The sequence below is a fragment of the Glarea lozoyensis genome (genome assembly GCF_000409485.1).
Source record: "Glarea lozoyensis ATCC 20868 chromosome Unknown GLAREA16, whole genome shotgun sequence".
Taxonomy (NCBI): Eukaryota; Fungi; Ascomycota; class Leotiomycetes; order Helotiales; family Helotiaceae; genus Glarea; species Glarea lozoyensis.
In genome coordinates this window covers 395,640-419,079 of record NW_007360990.1, presented here as the reverse complement: position 1 = coordinate 419,079, position 23,440 = coordinate 395,640, and the positions used below count along the sequence as shown (strand labels likewise).

The 23,440-nt window shown below is 44.2% G+C and overlaps 9 protein-coding genes across 9 annotated transcripts; 4 read left to right on the top strand and 5 right to left on the bottom strand.

Moving 5' to 3' along the window:
• Positions 1 to 131: 131 nt before the first annotated feature.
• On the bottom strand, positions 132 to 1,445 carry GLAREA_07418 (Aromatic compound dioxygenase; the record flags this gene model as incomplete). Its single annotated transcript, XM_008082106.1, has 4 exons — positions 132 to 769; positions 862 to 990; positions 1,042 to 1,173; positions 1,235 to 1,445. 4 exons carry the CDS (start codon positions 1,443 to 1,445, stop codon positions 132 to 134), a joined length of 1,110 nt encoding a protein of 369 aa, XP_008080297.1.
• Positions 1,446 to 2,601: 1,156 nt separating this feature from the next.
• Positions 2,602 to 3,832, top strand: GLAREA_07417 (Di-copper centre-containing; the record flags this gene model as incomplete). Its single annotated transcript, XM_008082105.1, has 4 exons — positions 2,602 to 2,714; positions 2,778 to 3,017; positions 3,076 to 3,391; positions 3,467 to 3,832. 4 exons carry the CDS (start codon positions 2,602 to 2,604, stop codon positions 3,830 to 3,832), a joined length of 1,035 nt encoding a protein of 344 aa, XP_008080296.1.
• Positions 3,833 to 5,710: 1,878 nt separating this feature from the next.
• GLAREA_07416 (uncharacterized protein) lies at positions 5,711 to 6,913 on the bottom strand (the record flags this gene model as incomplete). Its single annotated transcript, XM_008082104.1, has 1 exon — positions 5,711 to 6,913. The coding sequence occupies one exon, from the start codon at positions 6,911 to 6,913 to the stop codon at positions 5,711 to 5,713; it is 1,203 nt and encodes a 400-aa protein (XP_008080295.1).
• Positions 6,914 to 7,468: 555 nt separating this feature from the next.
• GLAREA_07415 (uncharacterized protein) lies at positions 7,469 to 8,638 on the bottom strand (the record flags this gene model as incomplete). Its single annotated transcript, XM_008082103.1, has 1 exon — positions 7,469 to 8,638. One exon carries the CDS (start codon positions 8,636 to 8,638, stop codon positions 7,469 to 7,471), a length of 1,170 nt encoding a protein of 389 aa, XP_008080294.1.
• A 1,237-nt stretch (positions 8,639 to 9,875) lies between these two features.
• On the top strand, positions 9,876 to 11,949 carry GLAREA_07414 (FAD-binding protein; the record flags this gene model as incomplete). The annotated part of the gene is made up of 8 exons (XM_008082102.1): positions 9,876 to 10,153; positions 10,206 to 10,543; positions 10,611 to 10,672; positions 10,742 to 10,832; positions 10,899 to 11,022; positions 11,150 to 11,353; positions 11,414 to 11,619; positions 11,675 to 11,949. The coding sequence occupies 8 exons, from the start codon at positions 9,876 to 9,878 to the stop codon at positions 11,947 to 11,949; spliced, it is 1,578 nt and encodes a 525-aa protein (XP_008080293.1).
• A 204-nt stretch (positions 11,950 to 12,153) lies between these two features.
• GLAREA_07413 (uncharacterized protein) lies at positions 12,154 to 14,178 on the bottom strand (the record flags this gene model as incomplete). The annotated part of the gene is made up of 1 exon (XM_008082101.1): positions 12,154 to 14,178. One exon carries the CDS (start codon positions 14,176 to 14,178, stop codon positions 12,154 to 12,156), a length of 2,025 nt encoding a protein of 674 aa, XP_008080292.1.
• A 1,306-nt stretch (positions 14,179 to 15,484) lies between these two features.
• Positions 15,485 to 16,219, top strand: GLAREA_07412 (uncharacterized protein; the record flags this gene model as incomplete). The annotated part of the gene is made up of 1 exon (XM_008082100.1): positions 15,485 to 16,219. One exon carries the CDS (start codon positions 15,485 to 15,487, stop codon positions 16,217 to 16,219), a length of 735 nt encoding a protein of 244 aa, XP_008080291.1.
• A 1,246-nt stretch (positions 16,220 to 17,465) lies between these two features.
• GLAREA_07411 (P-loop containing nucleoside triphosphate hydrolase) lies at positions 17,466 to 18,560 on the top strand (the record flags this gene model as incomplete). The annotated part of the gene is made up of 1 exon (XM_008082099.1): positions 17,466 to 18,560. One exon carries the CDS (start codon positions 17,466 to 17,468, stop codon positions 18,558 to 18,560), a length of 1,095 nt encoding a protein of 364 aa, XP_008080290.1.
• A 768-nt stretch (positions 18,561 to 19,328) lies between these two features.
• On the bottom strand, positions 19,329 to 20,699 carry GLAREA_07410 (uncharacterized protein; the record flags this gene model as incomplete). Its single annotated transcript, XM_008082098.1, has 1 exon — positions 19,329 to 20,699. One exon carries the CDS (start codon positions 20,697 to 20,699, stop codon positions 19,329 to 19,331), a length of 1,371 nt encoding a protein of 456 aa, XP_008080289.1.
• Positions 20,700 to 23,440: the final 2,741 nt, after the last annotated feature.

The following is a 23,440-nucleotide window of genomic DNA, read 5'->3' as shown; positions in this document are numbered from 1 at the left end:
AACCACAGCGGTGACAGCACCTGAGCACCGCTGTTAGATCAGATCAGTAGAGACTAGCTTGGACATCTGCTTTCCTCCAAATCTCTCAACTTGCTTTTCTCATTCCTAAATGCACCTTTGCAAAACTACTATCAACTTTTGGTCGGCGTCACAGCATTCATCGTCGGACTCGGCCCAAACCCAGGCTGCCAACTAGTCGGGAAACCCCCCGGAAACAACCCATCAAACCCCTGTAACTTCGGGTTATCCGTCTTCATCTTCCCACCCCCCTTTAAATTCTCCGCCACAGCCATAATCCCCCGATACAACTTCGGATTAACCCCAAAAGAAAACCACGCAAAAATCCCGTCCTTCAAATCACTCCCCAGCAGCACATACTCAAAGAACGGATCCGCGGTCGCGGCTTCTTGCAGAAGAATATCATCTTTAGCGTTTTTGGTTCCGGTTTGTTTGTTCGTGTTGTAAGGCGCGGTTTTCTCGACTTTGTCGATGAGATCTTGGTCGAAGAATGCTTGGCCGTTGTGCGTGACTTTTGTGTTGAAGACTGTGTTGTTGGCTTCTGCTTTGGCGTTTAGGTGCGTGATGACGTGGATGTGAGTCGCTCGCCCTGTGTAGTGGCCTGGGAAGATTGTTTGGAATTGAACGACGCCGTCGTCATCTGTTTTTTGAATACCGCGGAGGAATTGCTTGTTGAGGTTGGCTTTGTCGCCCATTCCGGAGCCGTTGGGAATGGCGAGAGCTCCGCTGTAGACACCTGTTGTATTGGCAGCTAGACGAATGATTTATAAGTTAGTCTGGAGAATCAACACAGTGGCGTATGGAGTATAGATTGGGATTATGGAAGAAAGAGGGTTCACTAACACCACATCTCAAGGAACGTGCCGTTGAGGGGTAGACATGTGTTCACATCAATAACCTGGATATCTAAGTGAAGCGGTACTCCCAATTGCCCATCAACAAGATTGGTGCGAATAGATTCGCCAGTCACATCTATCCAGGTTCGTCAGTAAATCACACACCGATGAGACGAGGGTCACTTACAGAACGGCCCTTCAGTCGTCTCAGGGCTCAAAACGCATGATTTATTTCCAGCAAAGACAACAGATGGAGCTGTTGAGGCGGTATAAGGCTTATCAGATTTATGAGGTGTGTTGACAGAGGAAACTTGACGTCCTAAAATGGTTCTTTAGCTTTTTCTCGTCTCGTTATATCACGCAGATATCAGCTGCCATACTCTGTAGTCTCCGCTCAGCTAGGAGGTGATCAATGAGTGCCTCACGCCTTTCAATCGCTCGCTGATAAAGCCCGGAATCTTTGTTTATAGATCCGCAGTGGTTTAGGTTGTTCGTATGACTGGCAAGAAACTCTCTACGGGCCTCGAGATTGCCATGGCCATAAGCTGTTGCCACGAACGCTCCTAAAAGCAAAGGACAATGTAGGCGCATATTTTATTGAACTGGATATGAAAATGAAAGAACGGGAAATGTGTGGTCAACAGATCAATCCACTGTCTGAAAGACAACCAAGTCTGTGAAGGAAGAAGTGTCGAAACTTCCTCCATAATTGATGACAACACGACCAAGTTATAAAGTGCATACTACACACAGGTAGAGTGTTACTACCAACCTACTAAACATTAGGATCGCATTAAGCCTACAGGCAAAAACCCAATACCGGTAGCAGTGTATCATCGACTATGATACCCTGCTACCGAAATAATTGCCGGGAAGTTACAATGTAGGAAAATACCCCTAACTATAAATGCAATAAACCAAAACGGGGCTTGACCAGCGCATTTGCGAATATGCAAAACAAAAGCAAAATGATCATTATTTTGATTCTTCAACTAATAAGTCTCGTGGAGTATGTGCCAAGATCTGCAAATGAACAACCCGCTCTCCGGTAAAAGATGATTGGCGCGCCAATAAGGAATTGCGAATTAGTGGTTAGATAAAGTACTCTGCATCTACTCATTGCATTGCGGACGGCAGATAATGTTTACCCAGGGGCAGAAGGGAGTGGCGCAGAAAGTTGACTCGGACGTGGTTGCGGAAAGAAGAGTGTTGGAAACAGGTAGCGAGGATTGGACTCGTTGAAGATTGCCAACTAGCAGATCTCCGTCGTCTTGGGGCAGAAAAGCGAAGTTGCTAAACTCCTGAACTACTGCATTGAGACTTGAGCCTTGTTAACGTTGCGCTGCTTCAAAAAACGTTCCTACTTTTCAGTACAACATAGGACATAGACCTACATTGCAGCCATACCATACCGCCTTATCATTCCCACCGCATATACTGTTAACAGCCGTTAATATAAATCTTGATCGTCGGGAACAGATTGAGATTCTCGACAGATGGCTGACATGGTGGGCAACATAATGAAGCAATACCGTTCAGGCTGAGTCATTGTTGCACGTAACGACCCATCTAGCGTGATGCACATAAATGACCAACAATCAATAACTGTTTTGGGAGGGCGAAGATTATGCACGGACGCTCGAGCTGGCTTGGTGTGATATAAGCTTTAGTTCCTTAGTCTTAAGAGGCACTTCGATGCTTGGATATCTCCACCAAAGTAACATTGAAACCTTCGTATCCTACCATCATGGGTAATCTAATCCGATTACTGCTAGTAGTGCTGGCTTGTTTGCATGTTGAAGCAACGCTTGCACATCGTGCAGGTTCGAACTGTACCACAATTTCCAAAAGACGAGAATGGTAAGTGCAAAAACCCAAGCGAAAGACCATACCAAAAGCATTTAAGAACTGACATTTCCGTAGGGCGAATATGGCAGATGCCGATAAGAAGGCCTATATCGCTGCAGAGCAATGTCTTTTCAAATCACCCCAAAAACTCAATAAGATGCCTGGCGCAAAGACTCGTTGGGACGAATTCGTGTCTCTACATCAAATCCATGCTCTTCAAATCCATAGCACTGGACAATTCCTGCCATACCATCGGTACTTCCTCAACGTTCATCAAGCTTTGCTAGCTGAATGTGGGTACACTGGCGGTCTTCCGTACGTTTAACTCCTTATTCTAGCCTCCCGAAACAGCAGCTAACTCGAATTTACAAAGATGGTGGGACGAAACCAAAGACGCCGGAAAATTCTCCAAAGCCAAAGTTTTCGACAAAATCCTCGGATTCGGTGGGAGCGGTCAAGGCTCGAAAAACTGCGTAGCCGATGGACCATATGCCAATTTACAGGTCAACATTGGTCAAGGCTTTCAGACAAATCCTCGCTGCGTCAATCGCAAGTTGACTGACAGTTTGAGCTCTAGCTGTAGTGCGAAGGACGTGGCTACTGCCATAAGTGGTAAAGATTATGATGCTGCTTGGCTTGCTATCTACATGGGACCTCATTTGTATGGTCATATGGCATTAGCAATGATGGTGTGTATAGTTCGTTTCTGCAGGAACTTACGATTTGTGTGAAGCACAAAATGAAGCTAACGAGCATGTTAAAAGGATGGAGATTCAATCACCTCGTCCGGCGATCCTCTCTTCATGATGCATCACGGCTTCGTCGACAAGATGTGGTGGGATTGGCAAAGCAAAGATCTCGCAAAACGACTAACCGACATGGGCGGTCCTAACGCTCAAGATCCCGCCGTAGGTTTCATCGAGTTTGGTGGAGGTACCGAGTCGCAATCCAAGATGTGGGGAAAACCAACTGCTGCCATGCTGGCTGTTACTCCAGACCCTACTGCTGGCGATAATGGTAATATCACCACCTTAAACCATGTGCTTTCGTCTCTGGGAATCATTCCAGATGCAACTGTCAGAGATGTCATGGATATCAAGGGCGGGTATCTGTGTTATGAATATGTTTGAGCTGGAGGTTAGCTTCTCTATAGGCTTGCCGGTAGGGTGACAAGAAAATACATTACCTGGTTTTTATTTAACCAATGGCTTTGATAAATTGGATAACCGAAATGGAACAGCATGAAGCTTTGTGTGAGATTTAGATGCTTCTCACCCGGAAGATTGCCAAATATACAAGCACCACTGTGAAAACGTGCAGACTGGATGAACAACCAATCATAAAGGCTTCTCACCTTATATCTCTAAACATCTGTCCTACTACGCCACTTGAAACTCCGGAAGGGTACCAATATCCATAATCAAACAAAGAGACATCGCAGTCTATAACGCTACCTACCTAGCCATCTATGACGACACACTCATCTCTATATCCGTATAAACCTCTCGTGGCACCATACTTCCGAAACACAATTCCTGAGAGATCCCATAGATAGACACCATGAGCAGGGCATCGGAGATGTAAACCGCCCACTCATTATATAGCAAGTACCCACTTCCTCTACTCCAATTATTAGCTTGTAATTATTAACTCAGAATATCACCTCTGAATGCATACCTCCGGCCGGCATATTCAATCACATTAAACAGATTCCGTATCGTAATCAACGCACTAACCACATACAACATCCCCAACACCCTCTGCCAACTAACCATCGCCGGTCGCTTACTAGTTGGTCTCGCTCTCAATTTTGTGTAATAGACTACAGCCACGACGAAAAATCCCATAAAAATCATGATCTGCAGGATTAGTCCCGCGAGAGTTATATTTTGTCCAAAATCCCGTCGGCTCTTGTCATTATCTGCACCTACAAGAATCCCTCCGCCCCTCCTTGAAATGATATCCCAAGAAGTGAAAGCTTATCACCACCAGAAGGGTATGACCTTCATCTTTCAAAACAGAAGAAGGTGCGGTCCACCCTTATATCTCGTCCCCCACCCAGAGTTCCAAGCCGGATAATGGGTAAAGGCTGCGCTCCGGAGAAAGAGTACTCGTATGTCCATGATATTAACGTGCCCAGAAAAGGAGTGAAATTACAGCAGATTGGTGCTGGAATATTTGGTCAGTACTTTCTCATGACTTTATTAAGAATTTCGCCTAAGGTCATCGGGTAAAATCCTCCTTCTCCCCCCCTCTTCATCAAACGGGGTGGACGAGGATGACGCGAAACGCGATGTAAAGCGGCGCGCACGACACGCCTTCAATGAATTGAGGCAAACTCTCTATAAAGCTCTCAAGTGCGTGCCCGCAAGAATTCTTGAGGATGAGAAAATATGGGAATGAATATCTCTGGTTGCAGAGAAGTAAGGGCTAGGCTGTACTCGGTTACCTTGACAACTGCTGCATACCGTTGAAAAGATTACTACTACCCCGGAGTTGAATTTACCTCAACGCACAGGTATTTTCTCCTGGTTTTTGCTCTTAATTTCATATTGTATTCTACTTTATGGTGGTCATGTAACCACGAGTTCAGATATATGGGAGTAAATAGATGTCACCAAAAGTTGATTAGATATCGTCGTCGACTCAACCAAATTTTTAGTGACATTATTAGATATCTACGTCACTTGTTCGCATGGAACGTATGTAACACTTTTGGGCGCTCTAAACTAGGTGAACGATTTGAGCTTTCTTTTTTGAAGCATTCACGTACTATTTTCAGCGGCTTCAGGTCTGGTTTATCTATTTATAAAAAAGAAAATTTGGATATTTGCAGAGTTTAATATACATGAAAATTGGACCTTGTTTCTTTTTCTCTTTTTTTCTTTTTCAAAGCCTATTGATGTAAGTTGTTTTGTGTTAGTAGTTTTGATTTCGATTGAGATTTGGCCTAGTGAGAAGGACGATATCGTAGTACCAGAACAAGTCCACATATATTGTAATCCGCATCAAGCAATAGGGGTAGTATCTTGCTGTTCATCAACGACTGCGTTGCCTCTATCTTCGTAGTAGCCAGCTACTTCAGGAAGACATAGCACTTCTCGGATAATGACCACAAGAACAGATACATCGTTGCGTTCAGGAACTATGATCCATGCCTTGAGCAAACTGCTTAAGATGATCGAATCCATTGATTGTGCAAGGTTGACAAAGCCACGACACAAAAGAACCCAGTTTATAGCTTCTTCAACATCCAAAGTTCCGCGATGTTGTCTGAAGACGATGTTTTGGCTCCCAGCTTGTACTAATTTTGGAAGCTGAGCTTTCTTAACATCAGCCTTCTGCGCATGTACCTTCTCAGAATCATCGTCATCCGGACAGCCATCATCTGAACTATCGTCCTCGGAACTACCAGCATAAGTATAACAGTCAAAGCCGTAATGCCGTGTATCGAAAATGTAGGCAGAGCTATCATCTATGCGGAGTAATTTGCCTAATTCGGACAAGTAATTACACTTCATAATCTCCTCTAAAGCTTTGAGAGGATCTCCGAGAATTGTCGAAGTATTCTTGGATCGACGAAGGCCCGCAGAACCGTACTTTTCTATGAGATGTAATTCTCTATGGGCTCGTTCGATATGTGGCTCAAAGGTCCACAAAATAGCCATAAGATTTCGCATAACCGGAAATTTGAGGATAGTATCGTCACTGATAATGTTCACCCTTAAGAAACAACGGTCACTGATGGAAGTGTGACCGTTTTTGGCGACAGCGTTGTAGACGTTGCGCACCTGATCGAAGGCTTGATAACTGAAGTTGAGTTCTGGTGAGGTGACTTTCACATCATAGCGTTTGATTCTTGCACCACGCAAGCACTCTACTTCAACCTGTTCACCTCCGATTACACTCCAAGTATCGAAAGCTTTGAAGCGAAGGTCTCTTTCAAGGAATGGCTTCTTGGGTGTGTGGGGAGAAATAACGTGACTAACGTGCTGTCGGACGATGGCTCTGGAATTTTCGTTGTCGTTTTTCATCAGGTACAAAAGATCACCGAATTCCAGCTCCTTGCCATCGATAGGAAAGCTATAGAGCTGAATTAAGTCGAGCTCGAGACTGATTCTCAGCGGGGGTTGTTTGTTGACAAGAGACTTTCCCACTTTGGCGGTATTTGTAACTTTCACAGCTTGGTTAAGAAGGTTTGCGTCCGACATTGTCGTTTTGATGTCTCTGATATCCTGATTTAAAAGATGTGTATTTTTGGTTCCAAAGTTGCAGGGTCGATGTGTGAACCTATGTGTCAAGATTTGTTGTTTTAAACTAGATGGATGCTTTGACAAGATTTCTTTATACTCTTGATATGGGATTCATCTAGGGGCATCAGATTTAGAACAGTCAAAAAGAACAGGAAATCAACAATTACGGAATACTTTTAAGAAATTGTTCTGACTCACTAAATAATACCCGGGATTTTCATAGATAAATATAAAATCGGGGAAAATAGGCCTGTCATAAAACCGCATGTAGTCAAGTAACGCTATGTGAATAGTGCTCTCGTATATCACATTCACACAGGTAACATCTCACAGAAGTGAGCAAGTTGAACACGTCTCGCAGCTCTACACTCACAGAGTGGCGGTGAGAATTCATAAGAAAATGGGGATGCTAGTCATTATATTACTGAAACCATTTTGAGTACGTAGTCTTTTAAAGAGTTAAAGAACATCTCTACAACTTTTCATGTAATCTACATGCAAGTCCATGATACATCATTGCCAACCGCGATCAATCTGCTCAAGTTCATCACCCTCGTCCACTACTTTGCCTTTGACTGCATAATAGTTGGCGACTTCGGGGAGGTGGAGTACTTTTCGAACAATTCGCACTAGAATAAATAAATCCTTACCCACGGGAACCTTGATCCAAGTTCTCAGTAAATTGCCTAAAACCTTCAGATCCATCGCTTGCGCAAGTCTGACGAGATCAGCACAGACAAAAAGCCAGTTGAGAACCTCTTGATGATCGAAGGTCGCGCTATGCTGTCTGAACTCGAAGGTCTTTCCCGGATCAAGTTGTTCATAGTTCTCATCGTACTGAATACCGGAACTATCATCTTTGGTGCCCGGCAACTCTTGAAACATCTTAAAGGTAGAATATGCACACCGCTCTTCCTTTATTCGCACAATGCGATCCAGATCATCCATATCATTACACTGCAGAATCGCTTCTAACCCCTTTGTGGGATCTTGGGCATACTCTGGTACTGCGTCGTCTCGGCCAAAGGGAATGCAGCGCCAAGCCTCTTTTGATGGGAGCTTTTGATGGAGCCGTTTAATATGCGGTCCGAAGGTCCAGAGAATAGCAGAAAGCTTTTGCAATACTGAATAATTCAAAGATATGTTGTCGTTGTTGCCGATGTGTACATGAAGATTACAAGTCAGGTTGATCTCAATCCGACACTTGCTAACAACCGCCTCACATACTTCGCGGATTTGTTTATATCTGTTTTCGTCGAACCTCGATTCAGGTGAAACAAGCTCAACAGAGTAGCGTTTGCTTCCCGAAAATTTATTTTCACAGACTCTGCTCTGAATCTCAACATCATCTGTGACATTCCATGTTCCTATCTCTATGCCATACAACTTGTGATAACCAACAACATGTGGCTCTCTTTTAGCGGCACTGAGAATAACATGGCGGATGTACTCTCTGACGGTATCTCTAGCCTCTTGTGTGTTGTGCTTCAAAATCAAGAAACCACTTTCACCATCTCTGAGCTCGTTCCCATCGACCTTAAGAACAAATTTAAATTCGAGACCAAAAGTCAATGGCTGTTTCTTTTCGCCATCTACTTGTTTCTCAAGAGCTTCCTTCACATTTGCTTTTTCTGCAGCTTTAACAGCTGCTAGTTCAAGAGCGGTGTGCTTTATTTTAGGCATGCTTGTTTTGAAAACGCTTAATCTATGATTGAAGATTTAAACAAAAATCTGGGTTAACTATTCGACGAATGATGGGTTTCCAAGAGATGTTGTGTGTTAAACTGAGATTGAAGTGGCCAAATGGGGAATTTATACTATTTCTAACGATGATACTGGGAGTAATAGACTTTGAGGAGGTGAATAATAAAGTTCTGTTAACACTCATATCTTTTCAACGAAGGATCTGAACTCTTCTAACAAAGAAGCATCTGAGAAATCGCTTTCTAAGTCTGGTATTTTGTTCTATGAGTGGGCTGTCAACAGGCAAATTGATGAGAGAAAGCTAGTTGACCACACCTAGATATGAGTGAGTTACTTTTCGACTCTCACCTTTATCATAATAACGATGTAACACTCAGCCACACCTATAATTATACTGGGTTTTCTCTCTACATTTGTTCGTTCTTGAGAGAGCATAAAGAACACATCATGAACTTTTACCACACTCATCAGTCTTTGAAATCGCTGAAGTCATTCTGTGACGCTTAATTAGCATGAGCCAAAAGAGATCAGCCTTTTCTTTTATGAGAAAACTTATTATTTGGTCCATTCAGCTTCCGGGAAATCTTAACATAATCCGACAGAGTCGTAGGAACAATGCCCCCTGTCAAAATTTATGACAGATATCTAGTGATCCATCAGCTATTCAAAGTACCAAGAGTGCCTTCCGAAAAAAAAAGCATTTTCTGAACAGAACGAAATTGCACTCCTGCTGGGATTGTACCTGATTGCATAGCAAAGTCAACTTGATTCGCTTACCGGACGAGGAAACACACCTGCAAACCCTCATGCTGTCAGACACGGTACCAACCAATATTTTCGAAAGAGATGTTGGTTAGCCAACTCGGCACTTCTCCCGGGTAATTCGAAATTTCTTGTTCAGGTAATCGGGCAGGCTCGAGAGGATTTAGCATCTATCAATAATGACAAATTATTCCATGTGAGTTATGTGTTCTTCAGTTTAAGATATGTCATTTTCTCTAGTCGACTTTCCTTCTCATATCCAAAAATGAGACCTTCAAAAGCAATCACTTTTGCCCCAATGCTCGCATGCTTTAGCCACATGCATACACGGCATACCAACAACAAGGATATCTATTTGTTGGAATCCTCCACGCTTGATCGCCATATAAGATCAGCATTAGCTGCCTCTCCAGATTTTCGATATTCTGTTCATATAATTTCAGTATTACGCAACATGGCTTCCTTATCGGATTCGCTTTTAGAACTCTTAGTTATTTCTACGACCTTTGTAGTCGAAGGTTCTTGGGCAGCCAGCGATAACGATCTCAAGTCCAACTACAGAGCAACAATCGAAGAGCACAGAGTAACTCTAGACTCGCTTTTCGACCCAACCGCGACGATCACCGCGCAAGCTCGTGCACAACTCGTCTGCGCTGCAAGTAAATTGCTATTCGGCTCTGCTGTCGTCGATGCAGAAGACTCTACTTACGACAACTCCCAACAAAAGAACTGGTTCTTGCAACCCCCATGAGCATACCATCGCGTTTGAGCTGACAACAAACAGGTCAAGCACCTGCTGGCTCCCCGCAGCCTGCTTTATTCGTATCATCAACCCGCATCAACTCTGCATCGTTTTGAAAATTTTGACGCATGTCCAAGCTACCTTTGCAGTTCGCAGTGGCGGTCACAACGCTAATGTAGGATATGGTAGTGTAGGGAAAGAAGGTGTTGTTCTAGATCTTAGCGCACTTAATGAGATCATTGTTTTTGAGGAGGAAGGTGTGGTATCAGTAGGGCCAGGTGCCACTTGGGAAGCTGTTTACACAGAGCTTGAGAAGCATAGGTTGACGGTTGCTGGTGGAAGGGTGTCGGATGTTGGTGTTGGTGGACTCATTCTTGGGGGTATGTTTCTTGGAATCACTGTCGCAAAATTCATCCATTGACTCCATTTTGCTAAATTTTGACATAGGTGGTATGTCCCACTTTACCACTCGCTGGGGGTCTGTTGCAGACAACCTTATAAATGTTGAGGTATGGAAACAGGCGGCTCGCATTTCGAATTGTAAATGTTGCATGTTAACTTGTCGATATTTGCATTAGCTCGTCACTGCGGATTCGAAGATTGTTATCGCCAGTGCTGGAGAGAATGACGATCTCTTTCGAGCTCTCAAAGGAGGTGGGGCAAATTTCGGTAAGATTGATTTACAAAGGAAGAAACAGAGCTTGTGATTTGTTCACTGATTCTATGACCGTATAGGCATCGTGACTACATTTAATATCTACACGAACCCAGATTATCAGGTATGGTACACGTTCAAAGTGTACAATGGGAACGACGCCGCAAAAATCCTGGATGCCACAGTCCGTGTACAAGAGGCAATGTAGACTCCCACTTTCACATATCTCCAGTGATACCGATGTGCCGCTTCAATTTCCTCGAATAAGGGATTTGATGTGCGCTGTTTTGATTTCTAGCCATTTGCTAATGCCAGTATTTGATAATTCTAGGGAGGAAGATGACCGGATTGGATTCTTTTTAACCGACAATGGCGGCATGTTTATCGCTGGAATGGTTTACCTTGGATGGAGTGACAGTCAACCAGCAGCTTTTGATGCTTTCAACGACATAATGCCAGTAGCTGTTGCCGTTCCTCCAACGAACGGAACGATGCTTTCCGTAGCTAAGGCGGCGAACGTGCCTGGGTCAGCCAAGTAAGTCGAACCTGTAACAGTTCCGAGTCTTTAGCAGTGTTGATATATGGCAACTATTAGGCACGCGGTCGGTGGTATTTCCATATGTACCGATTCATCACTTTATCAGCAAATCAATGATGTGTACCAAGACATCTTGAAAGACCAAAAGGTGTCTGCCGATTTCTCCCTGGCTTTCACCTTTCAACCAGTAGCTGCCAGAGCATCAAAGGCGTCCATTAAGATGGGAGGAAATCCAATGCATATCTCGCCTGTCAGCCAAGCTTGTAAGTACTTATGCGTAATGATAAAAACAGGTGTCGCGTTAACTTGATACGATAGGGTTAGCATTCAGTGTCCAGTGGACAGAAGATAGCGAAGATAAGTTTGCAATCGAGCAAATTCAGAAGCTTATATCTTCTGCTCGGGATGTGTCAAGGGCCGCCGGCAAACTGCTAGACTTTGAGTTCATGAATGATGCTGGATTTTCGCAATCTCCTCTAAAGAGTTACGGGGCTCGTAGCTTAGCAGAATTGAACGCCGTTCGGCTAACGTGGGACCCGAAGGAAGTGTTCCAAAAGCTGCAGAACTCAGGATTTCTTCTTTCCAAAATCTAGCAGATGGGGTGTTGAAAAGTACCATCGAATGGATGCCGCAATTATGTGGTGATTTCAATAGCTACTGATATAGCTGACAGCGTTGGTTGTTAAGGAAACGGCATCTTTATTGATGTATATCCTCTTTTATTGCTACTTAAGAAACACTTCTCTCATAAGTCTCCGAACAGTTTATTGCACCTTGAATTTGATTTCTGTGAAAGACTAGCATCCATGAAGGGGGAAACTTGTCCAGTCCTGACGCCAATCCATACTACCCTTCTTTTGGGGCCATATACGGCGAAAGATATGCACAGCCGAATTAGGCGGAAGCAGTGCCCCCGTTCTGTCTCCTTTGTAATGTATGCCATATAACTCTGATTCCATTGCATCGCGAGCCTCTCTAGCTTCTCGGCCAAGCTCTTTCACGTTGATAGTGTCCATGTCATCTCTGACACTTTTCTCAATCAGCCAAAAACGACTCAAATTACTGATTACAATATCTTCGTCGTTGGGGATGCCCTCATCGCAGTCAAAGACCCCACCACCTGAGGTATAGAGTTTGAGAGACTTTAACTGCTTCCCTGCCTTGTGCTGGCAGATGGTCTTCCAGATTGACTGTGCTAATGTCTCGTCTACAGCGCAGTTCCTAAAGGTTTCTCGGAGATGACCTTTCCTTAGGACTCGATCAGTCCTGTATGCGTTTGCGTGGATAAACTCGCGGTCAAAATCGTCCCAATCATCCCCTAAAATAGAAGTCTGCCAATTAGAACAATCCAAGGTAAGAAATAAGCTCTGAAGATAGCCAAACCGTGCAAAACATCTATACATATCGGCTTCTTGCGCGTCGGATCTCGTGCGCTTGACTGTGAGACCGAGTTCTTGCAAGCCGGGACATTGAACTTGGATTTGGAGTATATGCATCTTCTCAAACGTCATAGGTATACGTGGTATGTATAGCAGATTCGCGGCGCGTGGGGATTCAAAAGGATTTAAACTGAGCTTTCTTAATGTGGGCCCGTGTCGCCAAAGAATAGCATCTAGAATTTCGGGCTCCAGTGGACCGTCCACCGCGAGCTCATAGAGCGATTCGAGATTAGTGAATAGGTCAATGGCATCACTGACATAGTTTGGTTGCAGAATAGTTCTCTCGCCGCGGTCCAAACGAATACGCAGCGTCTCTAGTTTGGGTAGGGACATGTTCTGGACCATCCACGCCATTGCTTCGCCGTTTATGCCGTTACGATAGTCGTAGAAGCCGCCACCCAAGACCAGATGTTTCAGGGAGCTTAATACTGTCGTTTGTCTCCAAGTCTGAAGGAGCTCTGGCGTGAAGTTTGACGTCCCTGTAAGTGACAAAGAGGTCAACTGACCCTTTTGACGGCCGGGGATAAACCCAGGAAGACCTCTCCATGGCTCGCGAGGAATATCTCGTCTGCGGTAACAGGAGTATCGTGGGAAAAGCTCAATCATGTGAAGCTCTTTTAAGTTGGGAGCAAGACTAGCGACAAGCTCTGGCATCGCATTCTCGTGGTAATCATCCTCCCCGTTCGAGTCACGCCAGGCATGTATACACTTGATCGTGTGCAAACTCAGTGAAGTAGCAATAGCCATCTCGTGTTGATCCAGAGTATCACTTCGCAGGCTTCTAAGCCTAAATGTAAGGTGGTATAGTTTGCATTGCGGTTGATGTTCATGGAGTGCAACAAGCAGGCTGGGTGGGAACTGGTTTCGACAGTCGTATATCAACTTCGTCAAGTGTGGAAGGGTCTTGACAAGGTGGACAACCGGTGCCCATGCCCCATCCTCTTCTGGAGACACCTCGACAACATCGTCTGGGAAGAACTCTCCACCTAACCAAGGCTGTTCATCACCTAGAACTTCAGAGATGCCAGTCCTCCAGAAATACTCATTCGCATCTGAAAGTTCCGATCCCGTTGTGTCCTCAAGCTCATCAAACTCTCCGTCGATGTTTACAATCAAAGACCCTTTAAGTCCTAGATGACGGACATGGCTTGCGGAGCATCTGTCGGCCAAAACTTTGATCAACGTGTCAACATTTTGCTGCAATGCATCGCAGCTGTTGACTGAAAGATGGACCTCCCGGAAAATCAACTGATTACAAGCTTGATGGCAAAGTTTGCTTGCCAATCCAAAGGAATAAAGGCTCGTTCGGTGTGTCTCATGAAGATAAGCCGCAACATGGTGCAGAATGTCGATTGGCAATTTGTAAAGCGCGCAGGGATCCATTGCAGGACTCTATTCAGGTGGCGAAACAGAGGCGGCAAGGAAGTGAGAGAGAGGTAATCTTATACGACGAGGTAGGTCATATACATTTGATAAACTTAGAAAGATGTATCTGTCAGAAAGCGGTGACCTCAATCCTGCAAGCCTCTTCTGGCCACAGCACAGCACCACAGCACCACAGCACTGGGTGGTGGCACACTCAATACACGTCCGCGCAGGAGATGCGCAAATAGAATAAAGGAGGTGCAGTTTCAAAAAATCGATGGATTGAGCTGTCGCACATTCATAATCCTAAGAGCAGGTCTGTCGTATATATCTTGGTTTGTTCAGGTGCGATTCCGCGCATAGCGGTAAGCTTGAACGAGGTGGTTCCAATGGAATTACAGGATTTAGAGGCTTCTACTGTAGCCAATCAACTGGCGCCAAGACTCAGCTGTGCGACCCGCACATAAAGGGGATACTCGCTAAGCCTTTTGTCCCCAGTGTGAGCAGAATCGCTGTTGGAATTGATGGGATGTAAATAATACGGACGAGGCTGAAAAAGCTGGAACTTGGAAGTGGTGGTAAGTTTAGGGCCAGGTGGAATGATGGCTTGACACCCTGGGCTGGAACCTGACTTGGTTACATTCTGCCTACTCCTGGGGACTATCCTTCCAGATTTAATAATACTCTAGCCACAATTACCCTAGAGTACAAAGGAGAACCATTTCAAAGTCGTATAAGAGGCCGGTTCCCGCTTTTTACGTAGTGATTTCTATTTTGATCACTACAAAATGCTCGACCATGTAACGGGATTTTTATATCCACACTGGGTTGGTGATCTTATTCTTCCAGATCACTTGGAGTCTCATCACAACCTCGCTCGTAGGCTCGAGGATTAGTTAATTCAGCCTCTCGTGAGCATGATGCTAATATTCTTGCTATCTTATGACCAAAGGGTCTCCTGGATCTGGAGCGGTGGCAGAGGAAAACCAGCCGCGTGGCTATTTCAAAAGTCATTTCTGTTGTATTATTCCTATTGAGAGCTCCTACACTCCTCCAGCATCTGTAATACTATTTAAATATGGTTTTCGATATGTCAAAGTAGTCTGGTAGAATGATAAATAGGTTAAAGTTCCTCAGGGCCAACTGCTTTTCATTATCATCAACACCATCTTCAATATCAACATCAACAGATTCAACAATAACAACAAATTGAACAGCAACGACACCATTTTCAGTTTCATCATCAATAGATTCAACAGCAGTAACATCTATCCCTCACCATAATTACACTTTCATATTTCAAGCAATACCACTTTCACTCACCATGCGCTTCACTAGTGTTGTAGCAGCATTGATTGCTGTCACCAGTATCACCAGTGCATTCCACATACACTCTACCGAAACCGAGTCCCTCGAACGCAGAGCTCCGGTCAAGAAGCCATTGACTCCAGTTATTAAGCCCGTCACTCCCGTAAAGAAGAAAGTCATCCTGGAGAAGAAGCCAGCGAAAAATGCAGGCAAACCAAAAAAGAACATCCCTGAGGCAATAATCAAGCCCTACAAGAGACATTGTTCCCACATGAAACATAAGAAGATTGCTGCTAGAGTCGATGATACATTGGTCGAGTATGATGAAATCACATACACATTCACCGTCCTCGGAGGTGGCTTCCTCACCAAGACTTGGGTCGAAGATGGTCACATTCTCCGTGTTGATAACCTCAGCGGTTGCAACGGCGTCTACTTTTTCGATGGCACAGGCAAGGCATCTGTCACCCATATTGTCGCCGGCACAGAGAGAGTCGAAGCAAGAGATGCGGCAACAAAAGCGGCAGCAGAAGGCACCATCACCGAGGTCAAGGTTTACGCCCATGCTAGTTCCAATTTCAACGCTATTAAGGAGCAGGTAAATCTCGTGCTGGGAGTCGGGGTTCCCGTCACACACATACGATACACTCACAACCAACAAGACAGAACTGAAAGAAACGGAGTTACCTATGCAGCTGGCGATCTGACTAATACACTCACACCACTACCTGCATATCACTGTTCAAGTTAAAGATCTCTGCTTCACAACTTGCAGGAGAATGATCTGCAAAACATCTGAGCCATCTAGGAGGAACACAGCTTGTATTCGGTGCTAGATTACCAAGAATGTAGCCAATTCAAGAGGAGGAGTGTCAGGAAGGAGATCAGGGAACATTACGGAGTTTAGGAGTTAAGGAGTACATGATTTTAGTTTGTTAGCCTTTTTGATATTTATAGACTTGCTTCTAGAAAGGAACAGAATAACAGTATGAGTTTGTTTTACAAATATTCAATTTAAATCACACTCAAAGATATTTATCTATTACAGTAATGACTCGTCTCTTGAATCTTACAATCAAGTTGTAGAGCAGCATTTTAGTAAGTCTAAGGATTTTGGATTGTTAGCATAGCATCTATTTTCACCTATATGTTCTAGTAAGAGACCCATTTGATAACACAGAGAAGAGCTCCGACATAACAAATGTTCTGAAATTGTTTGAAAACTACTTCTTGCTTTAAGCCATTTTCTGGGACCACAGCTTGTTGGTCTCGCTTATTTCAGGGGTAGGTTGCGGCGTTACTGTCCAAACAAGTGGGGATGTTGTAGAGAACCAGGTTTTTTGAAGATGTAGTGCCATATGAGATCAAGAGCAATTTAAAATCTCCTCAGAAGCCTCCTATCTAGGTTGCGCCGCCCTTTTCGTATTCATCAGTGTTCTATCTCACGGTCGAGTCGAACCCCGGACTGGTACAATGGAATGTATTTCAAGCCAACGAAATAGAAGCCGAGGAACACCCTTGACGTAGCACCTGGCCCGCGTAAGACCAGATTAAGTTACTTTGGCTTGTTTCATTATATTGTAAGTGAGGTGTTTGCTCCATGAGAGTGAGGAAATTATAACAATAATTATATAGACAGTGTGAGTGGAAGAGTTATTTTTTCGGTAAAACTCGATTTTACGCTACTTTAGGTGGCTGTACCGTGCCCAAAATGACCAAAATTATAAAAGCTAAATGATAGAAAGTTTTATTAATATAGGAATACTTTTGAGTTTTAGGGACCTTATTAATCGATATTAGGATAAGTATATATTTCTAAGTGTTCGTGGTGACTTTTGGTGGGAAAACGCCGTTGGACAGGGCATCAGCACCCCGGCTCCGGCTTCGGATAAGGAGCTCCTTATCGCAAATTTCCTTCTCCCCCACCACAACATCACGACGTCGTCACTTCTGTACGTTCTTCTAAACACCTCCATATCCTCTTTATACATCGAATAATGTCACCAATTCCGATAACAATCATAACCGGCTTCCTCGGCTCAGGAAAAACCACACTCCTCCTAAACCTCATCCCGCAACTCCTCTCCCAAAACCCCTCCTACAAACTCGCGCTCGTGAAGAACGAATTCGGCGATGTAGCAATAGACTCGCAACTCGCGTCCTCCTCCTCGATATCCGGCGTACGCGAACTTCTAAATGGCTGTATATGCTGCAATCTCGTCGGGCAATTAGACACGGCGCTTGAAGAACTGCGGAAGACAGTGAAGCCTGATCGCATAGTGATTGAGACGAGCGGGAGTGCGTTTCCGGCGACTTTGGCTATGGAAGTGAACAGGTTGGCGCGAGATACGAAGGCATATGCGTTAGATGGCGTGGTTACGGTGATTGATGTGGAGAATTGGAAGGGTTATGAAGATACGAGTTACACGGCGAAGATCCAGGCGAAGTATACGGATTTGATTGTGTTGAATAAGTGGGAGATTGCGGGGGAGAGGAGACTGGATGAGTGTCTTGATCGGGTGGGCGATTTGGAGGTGCAGGTTGCGACGGTAAAGAGTGATAAGGGGAAGGTGCCGGTGGATTTGGTTTTCGGCGTGGATGGTGCTTCGGCGAGGTTATTGGGGGTTGAGGGTGCGGAGAAACATCATCATGATCATGCGAATGGACATGAACATGCGAAAAGTCATCAGAGTGAGGTGGAGGTTCTGTCGATAACACTTATGGCTTCCTCACCGAGTTCAAAAATCAACAATGCAAAGCTCACGAAACTTCTTGAAAGCGCACCGAAAGATGAAGTGTATCGTATTAAATCAGTATTCGCATCTGCTTCACCAATACCAGCACCAGATTCCGAGTCAGAAATTGCGGAAAGTGAGAGATATATATTGAATTGGGCGTTTGGAAGATGGACGTGCACGCCACTGAAAGGGGAAGAGAATGTCTCGAGTGGAGGAGAGGGGGTAATTTTACGAATGACTATGATACTGGCACGGTTCGAAAGTAAGAAGTGGAAGAAGAAGATTGAAACTTTAGGGTTTATCGAGCTAGACGGTGATGAAAATGGCTCATTGGTCGTTGAAAATATTAATTGAAGCTCGAATTGAATGTAGGAGCGTAGAGTTATTGTGGGTATGACAGGAGTTCAAACTATATGGTAGATGCATTGGGAAGGCGTTTTAGCGAAGGGCATGTTGCGATTGAGACTGCACGTTATCAAATTACCTCATTGTTTAAAATTCTAACTATACTTCGAGAATTTTACCACACACCAAACGAAAACCGTGGGAGAAGCAACTTGTATAAGTCTGAATACTTTCATCAAAACACCATCCCCAAGTCATCATGCCACGAGAATCTTGGTGTGCCACATCGGTCCAGGGATGCTATCTAGGTAGGGTGATATGTGAAATCAACTGACCTATGCTAATACAAGGGCGGATTTTGTCTCAATTAGTCCTAAGAGTTCTATATAAGAAGACAGGGCATAAGAAAAAGTAAGTTTATCATTTATCTGAAATATACCAACGAGATATGCTAACTGTAAATCTATCGTTTTCTATCTAATCTTCTATATATAGTGGGATGGGAGCGATCCTCTGGGGATACTAACAAAATTATCTTCTAGTTGTATAAAAAAAGATGTTAGTAGTGGGGGGCTCACGAAACTACTGTCTGCTTGAAACCCCCAAAATAGTGTGAGTACCAGAAGTTGCACGTCATCAGCTGCGTCAGGAAGCAAACCACACATCATCTAAGAAGTTTGCAAATTCTTCGTCTCCCTACTGTCGCTGCTCCCCTCGCTACAATATTATTACAGCGCCCAGCGAATGCCCCTGTTCATCTTACTAACCCTATCACCATCAGCGCCTCTTCCTCTCACGATCAATCCGCGAAGTCGCCTTCGCGATCCCCCTTCTAAGCGGCATACCTTTTTCCTCCTTCACCACATTATCCAGATGTGCCCTGCCCCTCTCATGTTCGACACGCGACCACTGGAAATACCAGTACCTCTTACAACGATGCGGAACACTGCATGTGACTTTACGCACCCAATTTTTGGAATCAAGACCGTGGATCTGTCGGAAGTGCAATAACATGCCTTGCTCGCCGAGTGCTTCGAAGGGAGAGCCGTACTGCGAATTGCACCCTTCGAGGGGGCATCGTAGGACTCCCGTGTTCGGCCATTGGATTTCTTCCCAGGCGTCTTTGTAGCTGTAGTCGGGGGGTGCGCTGTAGTCGGGGACTGGGGCTGGGTGTAAAGAGCTGCTTGGCTGCGTTGTGGTCGTGTCGGCAGCTTGACTTGGAGTATAACTAGTTTCCTGACCTGCGTTACTGCCACACCCAGCTTGTGAAAAGCCTGGAACTGAACTACCTGTTTGAATACTAGCAGTAGCCCAGCTTCCCTGACCCTGAGAAGCAGTCATATCATCATCCGGTCCACGGCCACCAAAATTACCAGACGTCGCAGATTGCGGGCCCAGAGCGCTCGATTGACCGTAATCCATATTCGTATCTTGCTGTGGGTAATAGCCAGACGAAGAAGAAGCCTGGGCTGGAGTACGTGATTGGCTATAACCCGAAGACATCCCAGCAGGGAGATTATAAGTGCTGAAAGCAACATTTCGTAGTGGTGGTGCTGCAGCTGTTGCTTGGTAAGTTGTATGAGATGTCTGTCCTAAAGTACTGGGGTGACTGGTATTGCTACCACTACCAGAAGCATAAGGTGTGTAAGATGCCTGACCGGAAGCACTGGATTGACTAGCAGTCCCGCCTCCGCTATACGTAGAAGCAGTTGTTTGTGCGGGATAAGATTGACTACTTGGCTGTTCTAGATAGTAATCCGGATCATCTTCACCCTCCGCGTCCTCGTCATGAAGTTCATATGTCCTTGTTTGTTGCATAGAGGAGACAGTCGAATATTGCGTTGGATTGGAAGTACTCGTCTGATATGGAATCGACTTCCATTGTCCTGTAGCAGTATCGTAGTCAGGATCAGAGTCTCCAGGTGCATCTTCATCTGTCAACTCCACGGAGGTTTGAGTAACATGTGGTGGATAAGTGCTGGAGGACTCTTGAGTACCGTACGATGCTTGGTCTCTGGAAGATTCATGACTCTCGCACGCTCTGGATGACGATGATTGACCATGATGCCCATGACTTCGATGGCCACCGCTTGTTCTGCTGCTGCGATGTTCTCTATGGCTTTTCCTGTGTTTACCGTGTCCAGACATGGTAGATTGTTGGTTGAAGTGGGTACGCTGATTGAGTAATTTTGATGGTTTAAAGGCGCTCCAAATTGTGCTGTTGATATGATCTGAAAGACAATATACTGCTTGAGAAAACTCATGGTTTTATAATACTTGATGCACTTTGTACAAACATACAACTACACATTCCTCCCCGAATCAGCCGTTGGGGCCTCGACCCGGCAATTGAAATTCTAAAGCCCCAACACTGATTTGATGAGAGCATGATCATATGAATTCGGAAGTATATCATTAACAAAGAGTTTATCAACCTTGAAGTTAAGGGCCAACTGAAGAAACATGTGGATTTTTGAACTTCAGGTAAAGGAGACTCCGAGTGACAAAGAGAACTTGATTTTCCCAAATTCTTATGACAACATGAAACAAAAGAAAGAGTGACAGTTGGTCCAACATATTTACGATAGACGGGATGAAAGGTCAAAGTAAAAAAAAAACCGAGTGTAACAAAAGCAAAACAATCGAAGTTGTAATCCAAGTTCCAGACCTGTTTAACCAATGATCACATGTTCAAAAGCTCTGAGATAGATTTGTGAATGCCTGGCATGAATGAGAAATATTGGTCCCAACAATTTGAACTATTCGAAATCCAACTACCGCTTTATAGACAAAACACATGGTCACAAAATTAGAAGTTTATGTCACATTCCTAATTACTTTCAATTATAACAGTAAATGTGAGTTTGGCGGAAAGGGTACTATTGAGCAGTGACATCCAAAATGAGCTCGAGAAACTCGAGATTTCGAGATGCCAAGTTTAGTCCGGATAGCGTGGTTCGTAACAGTATATCAAATGGGTCAAGTCGTGAAATCATTTGACACACTCGTTCAGGAGCTTGGGTTTTCAATTGAAATTGACAAGTGCAAGAATTAGACGGAAAGTATCGAGAAAGACAGTCGCAAGTCCGATCAACAAAGGGATGTTGGACGCTTGTCAACACATTCGACTTTTTGACTAGTATGATAAAAGCGTAATCAGCCTACTCAAACTGTTTTAAGCTGTACTAATATTACAGTGACAAACACTTTTGTTGGGACCGTTCGCAAACTCTGTGTCGTACCCTAGGAAAAGTAACAGATCACCGGTAGAACTAACTAGTATAAATCAAACAACAGTAATGTAACAATATAGTCTCTTAGCTTACCTACAAATTACATCTGTGGCACTACTCAGGGATCCCACGTGATCTGAGTATCGTAGAGTAAGGTACCAGTAGCGATGAATCCAAACAAGAAATCCATAAGTAAAGGCCACTACTCTAATTCACTTTACTCATTTAACACGCTATTTGAAATATAACTTCGACCACTCTGTTCATCCGTTCAGAAACGAGATCGGCTTAACAAAACACCGAGAACCGACTCCGGTGAAAGCCTGACGACTTTGAAGAGCGCTCTTTCGCTGGCACACGATGTGATATTGATGAAGTGATTTAACCAAAGGATATTGTTATTGTAGGAATATGAGAGGTAATTTGAATGGCATAATAGCGTTAATAGTCTTAGGACTAGAAGAGTTGGAAGGAAAATAAGTTCCAAGCATTGAAAGATGTGTTGTGCATTTAGATGTTTAGGGTACAGAGGTGCGAATTGTAGGGTCAACGCAATGCAATTACCAGCTCGAGAAACAGACAGCCTTTACAAAGGACAAACCCCTTGTTTGAAAGTGAAATATATTCCGAGTACTTACACAGAAGCGTTTAAAAATCGTATGAATAATTTCATTGACTAACAAGTTAGTGGTAAACAAGCTTTGAAACAGGTGATGTAAACTCTACGTGTTATGCATCACATAAGAAGTTATACGCTTGAAGAAATGGATGCAAAGATCCAAGGGACTTGATCAAGATGCATAAGGTTAAACTCCAGATGTTCGGGTGCTTTGAAAATGATTAAACGGAATCAAGATCTAGGCACTAAAATATATATGCTATGTAAGAGAACAGCTGGAAATATAAAGCATACGTGATCTAACCAGCAAAACTGAGTCGCAGAGACCAAGAGAGTCCACATGTAGTTCAAGTATCAGTGCACAGCTGTATAAAAACATGTGTGCGTTGAATATGACATTTAGTTGCTTTTGTGCATCTTCCTTACGAAGGACATGAGGCGACGATGGGCAGGAAAGATGTCTAGTGATCTCGAAGCAAGTAGAGAGCCAACTAAGTTCAAGGAACTTCTGCTTGAAGAGGTTTTGGAACGTCTATATATCAACAAATGCAGTTCGTAGAAAGATGGTGGAATGTGTACTGAATATGGGAAATAGGAAATATACCATGCAACGAAGCAAGAAGCAGCAAGTAACTAACTTGAGGAGGCTGGCTTGATGGAAATATGAGAAAGGGAATGTCTCGTCTCGATGAGAAATCGCAGAGTCTGTCTTCTTGAAATTAGCGCTTTGCGGAATGGACCTTCCTGAGGTTCCAGTAGTTCAAACGGTCTATGATTGACTTTCATCAGCCCAGGCGAGCCAGGTAACTTGCCCAAGAACACAGCAAACCTGCAACAAACAAGACACTTATCTCAAGTACCCCATACCTCACCTAAACACCATCGCCAAAAAGCCGATCAACAAAATCATCTCCAAACTGGAAACATCAACAATCCAACTAAAGTTAATGACCCAATCTCACCCACCCCACCATCCCAGTCGTCCTACACAATACCACGTACCGTAATACTCTCCCCCCCCGGAATAGAGGTTATTC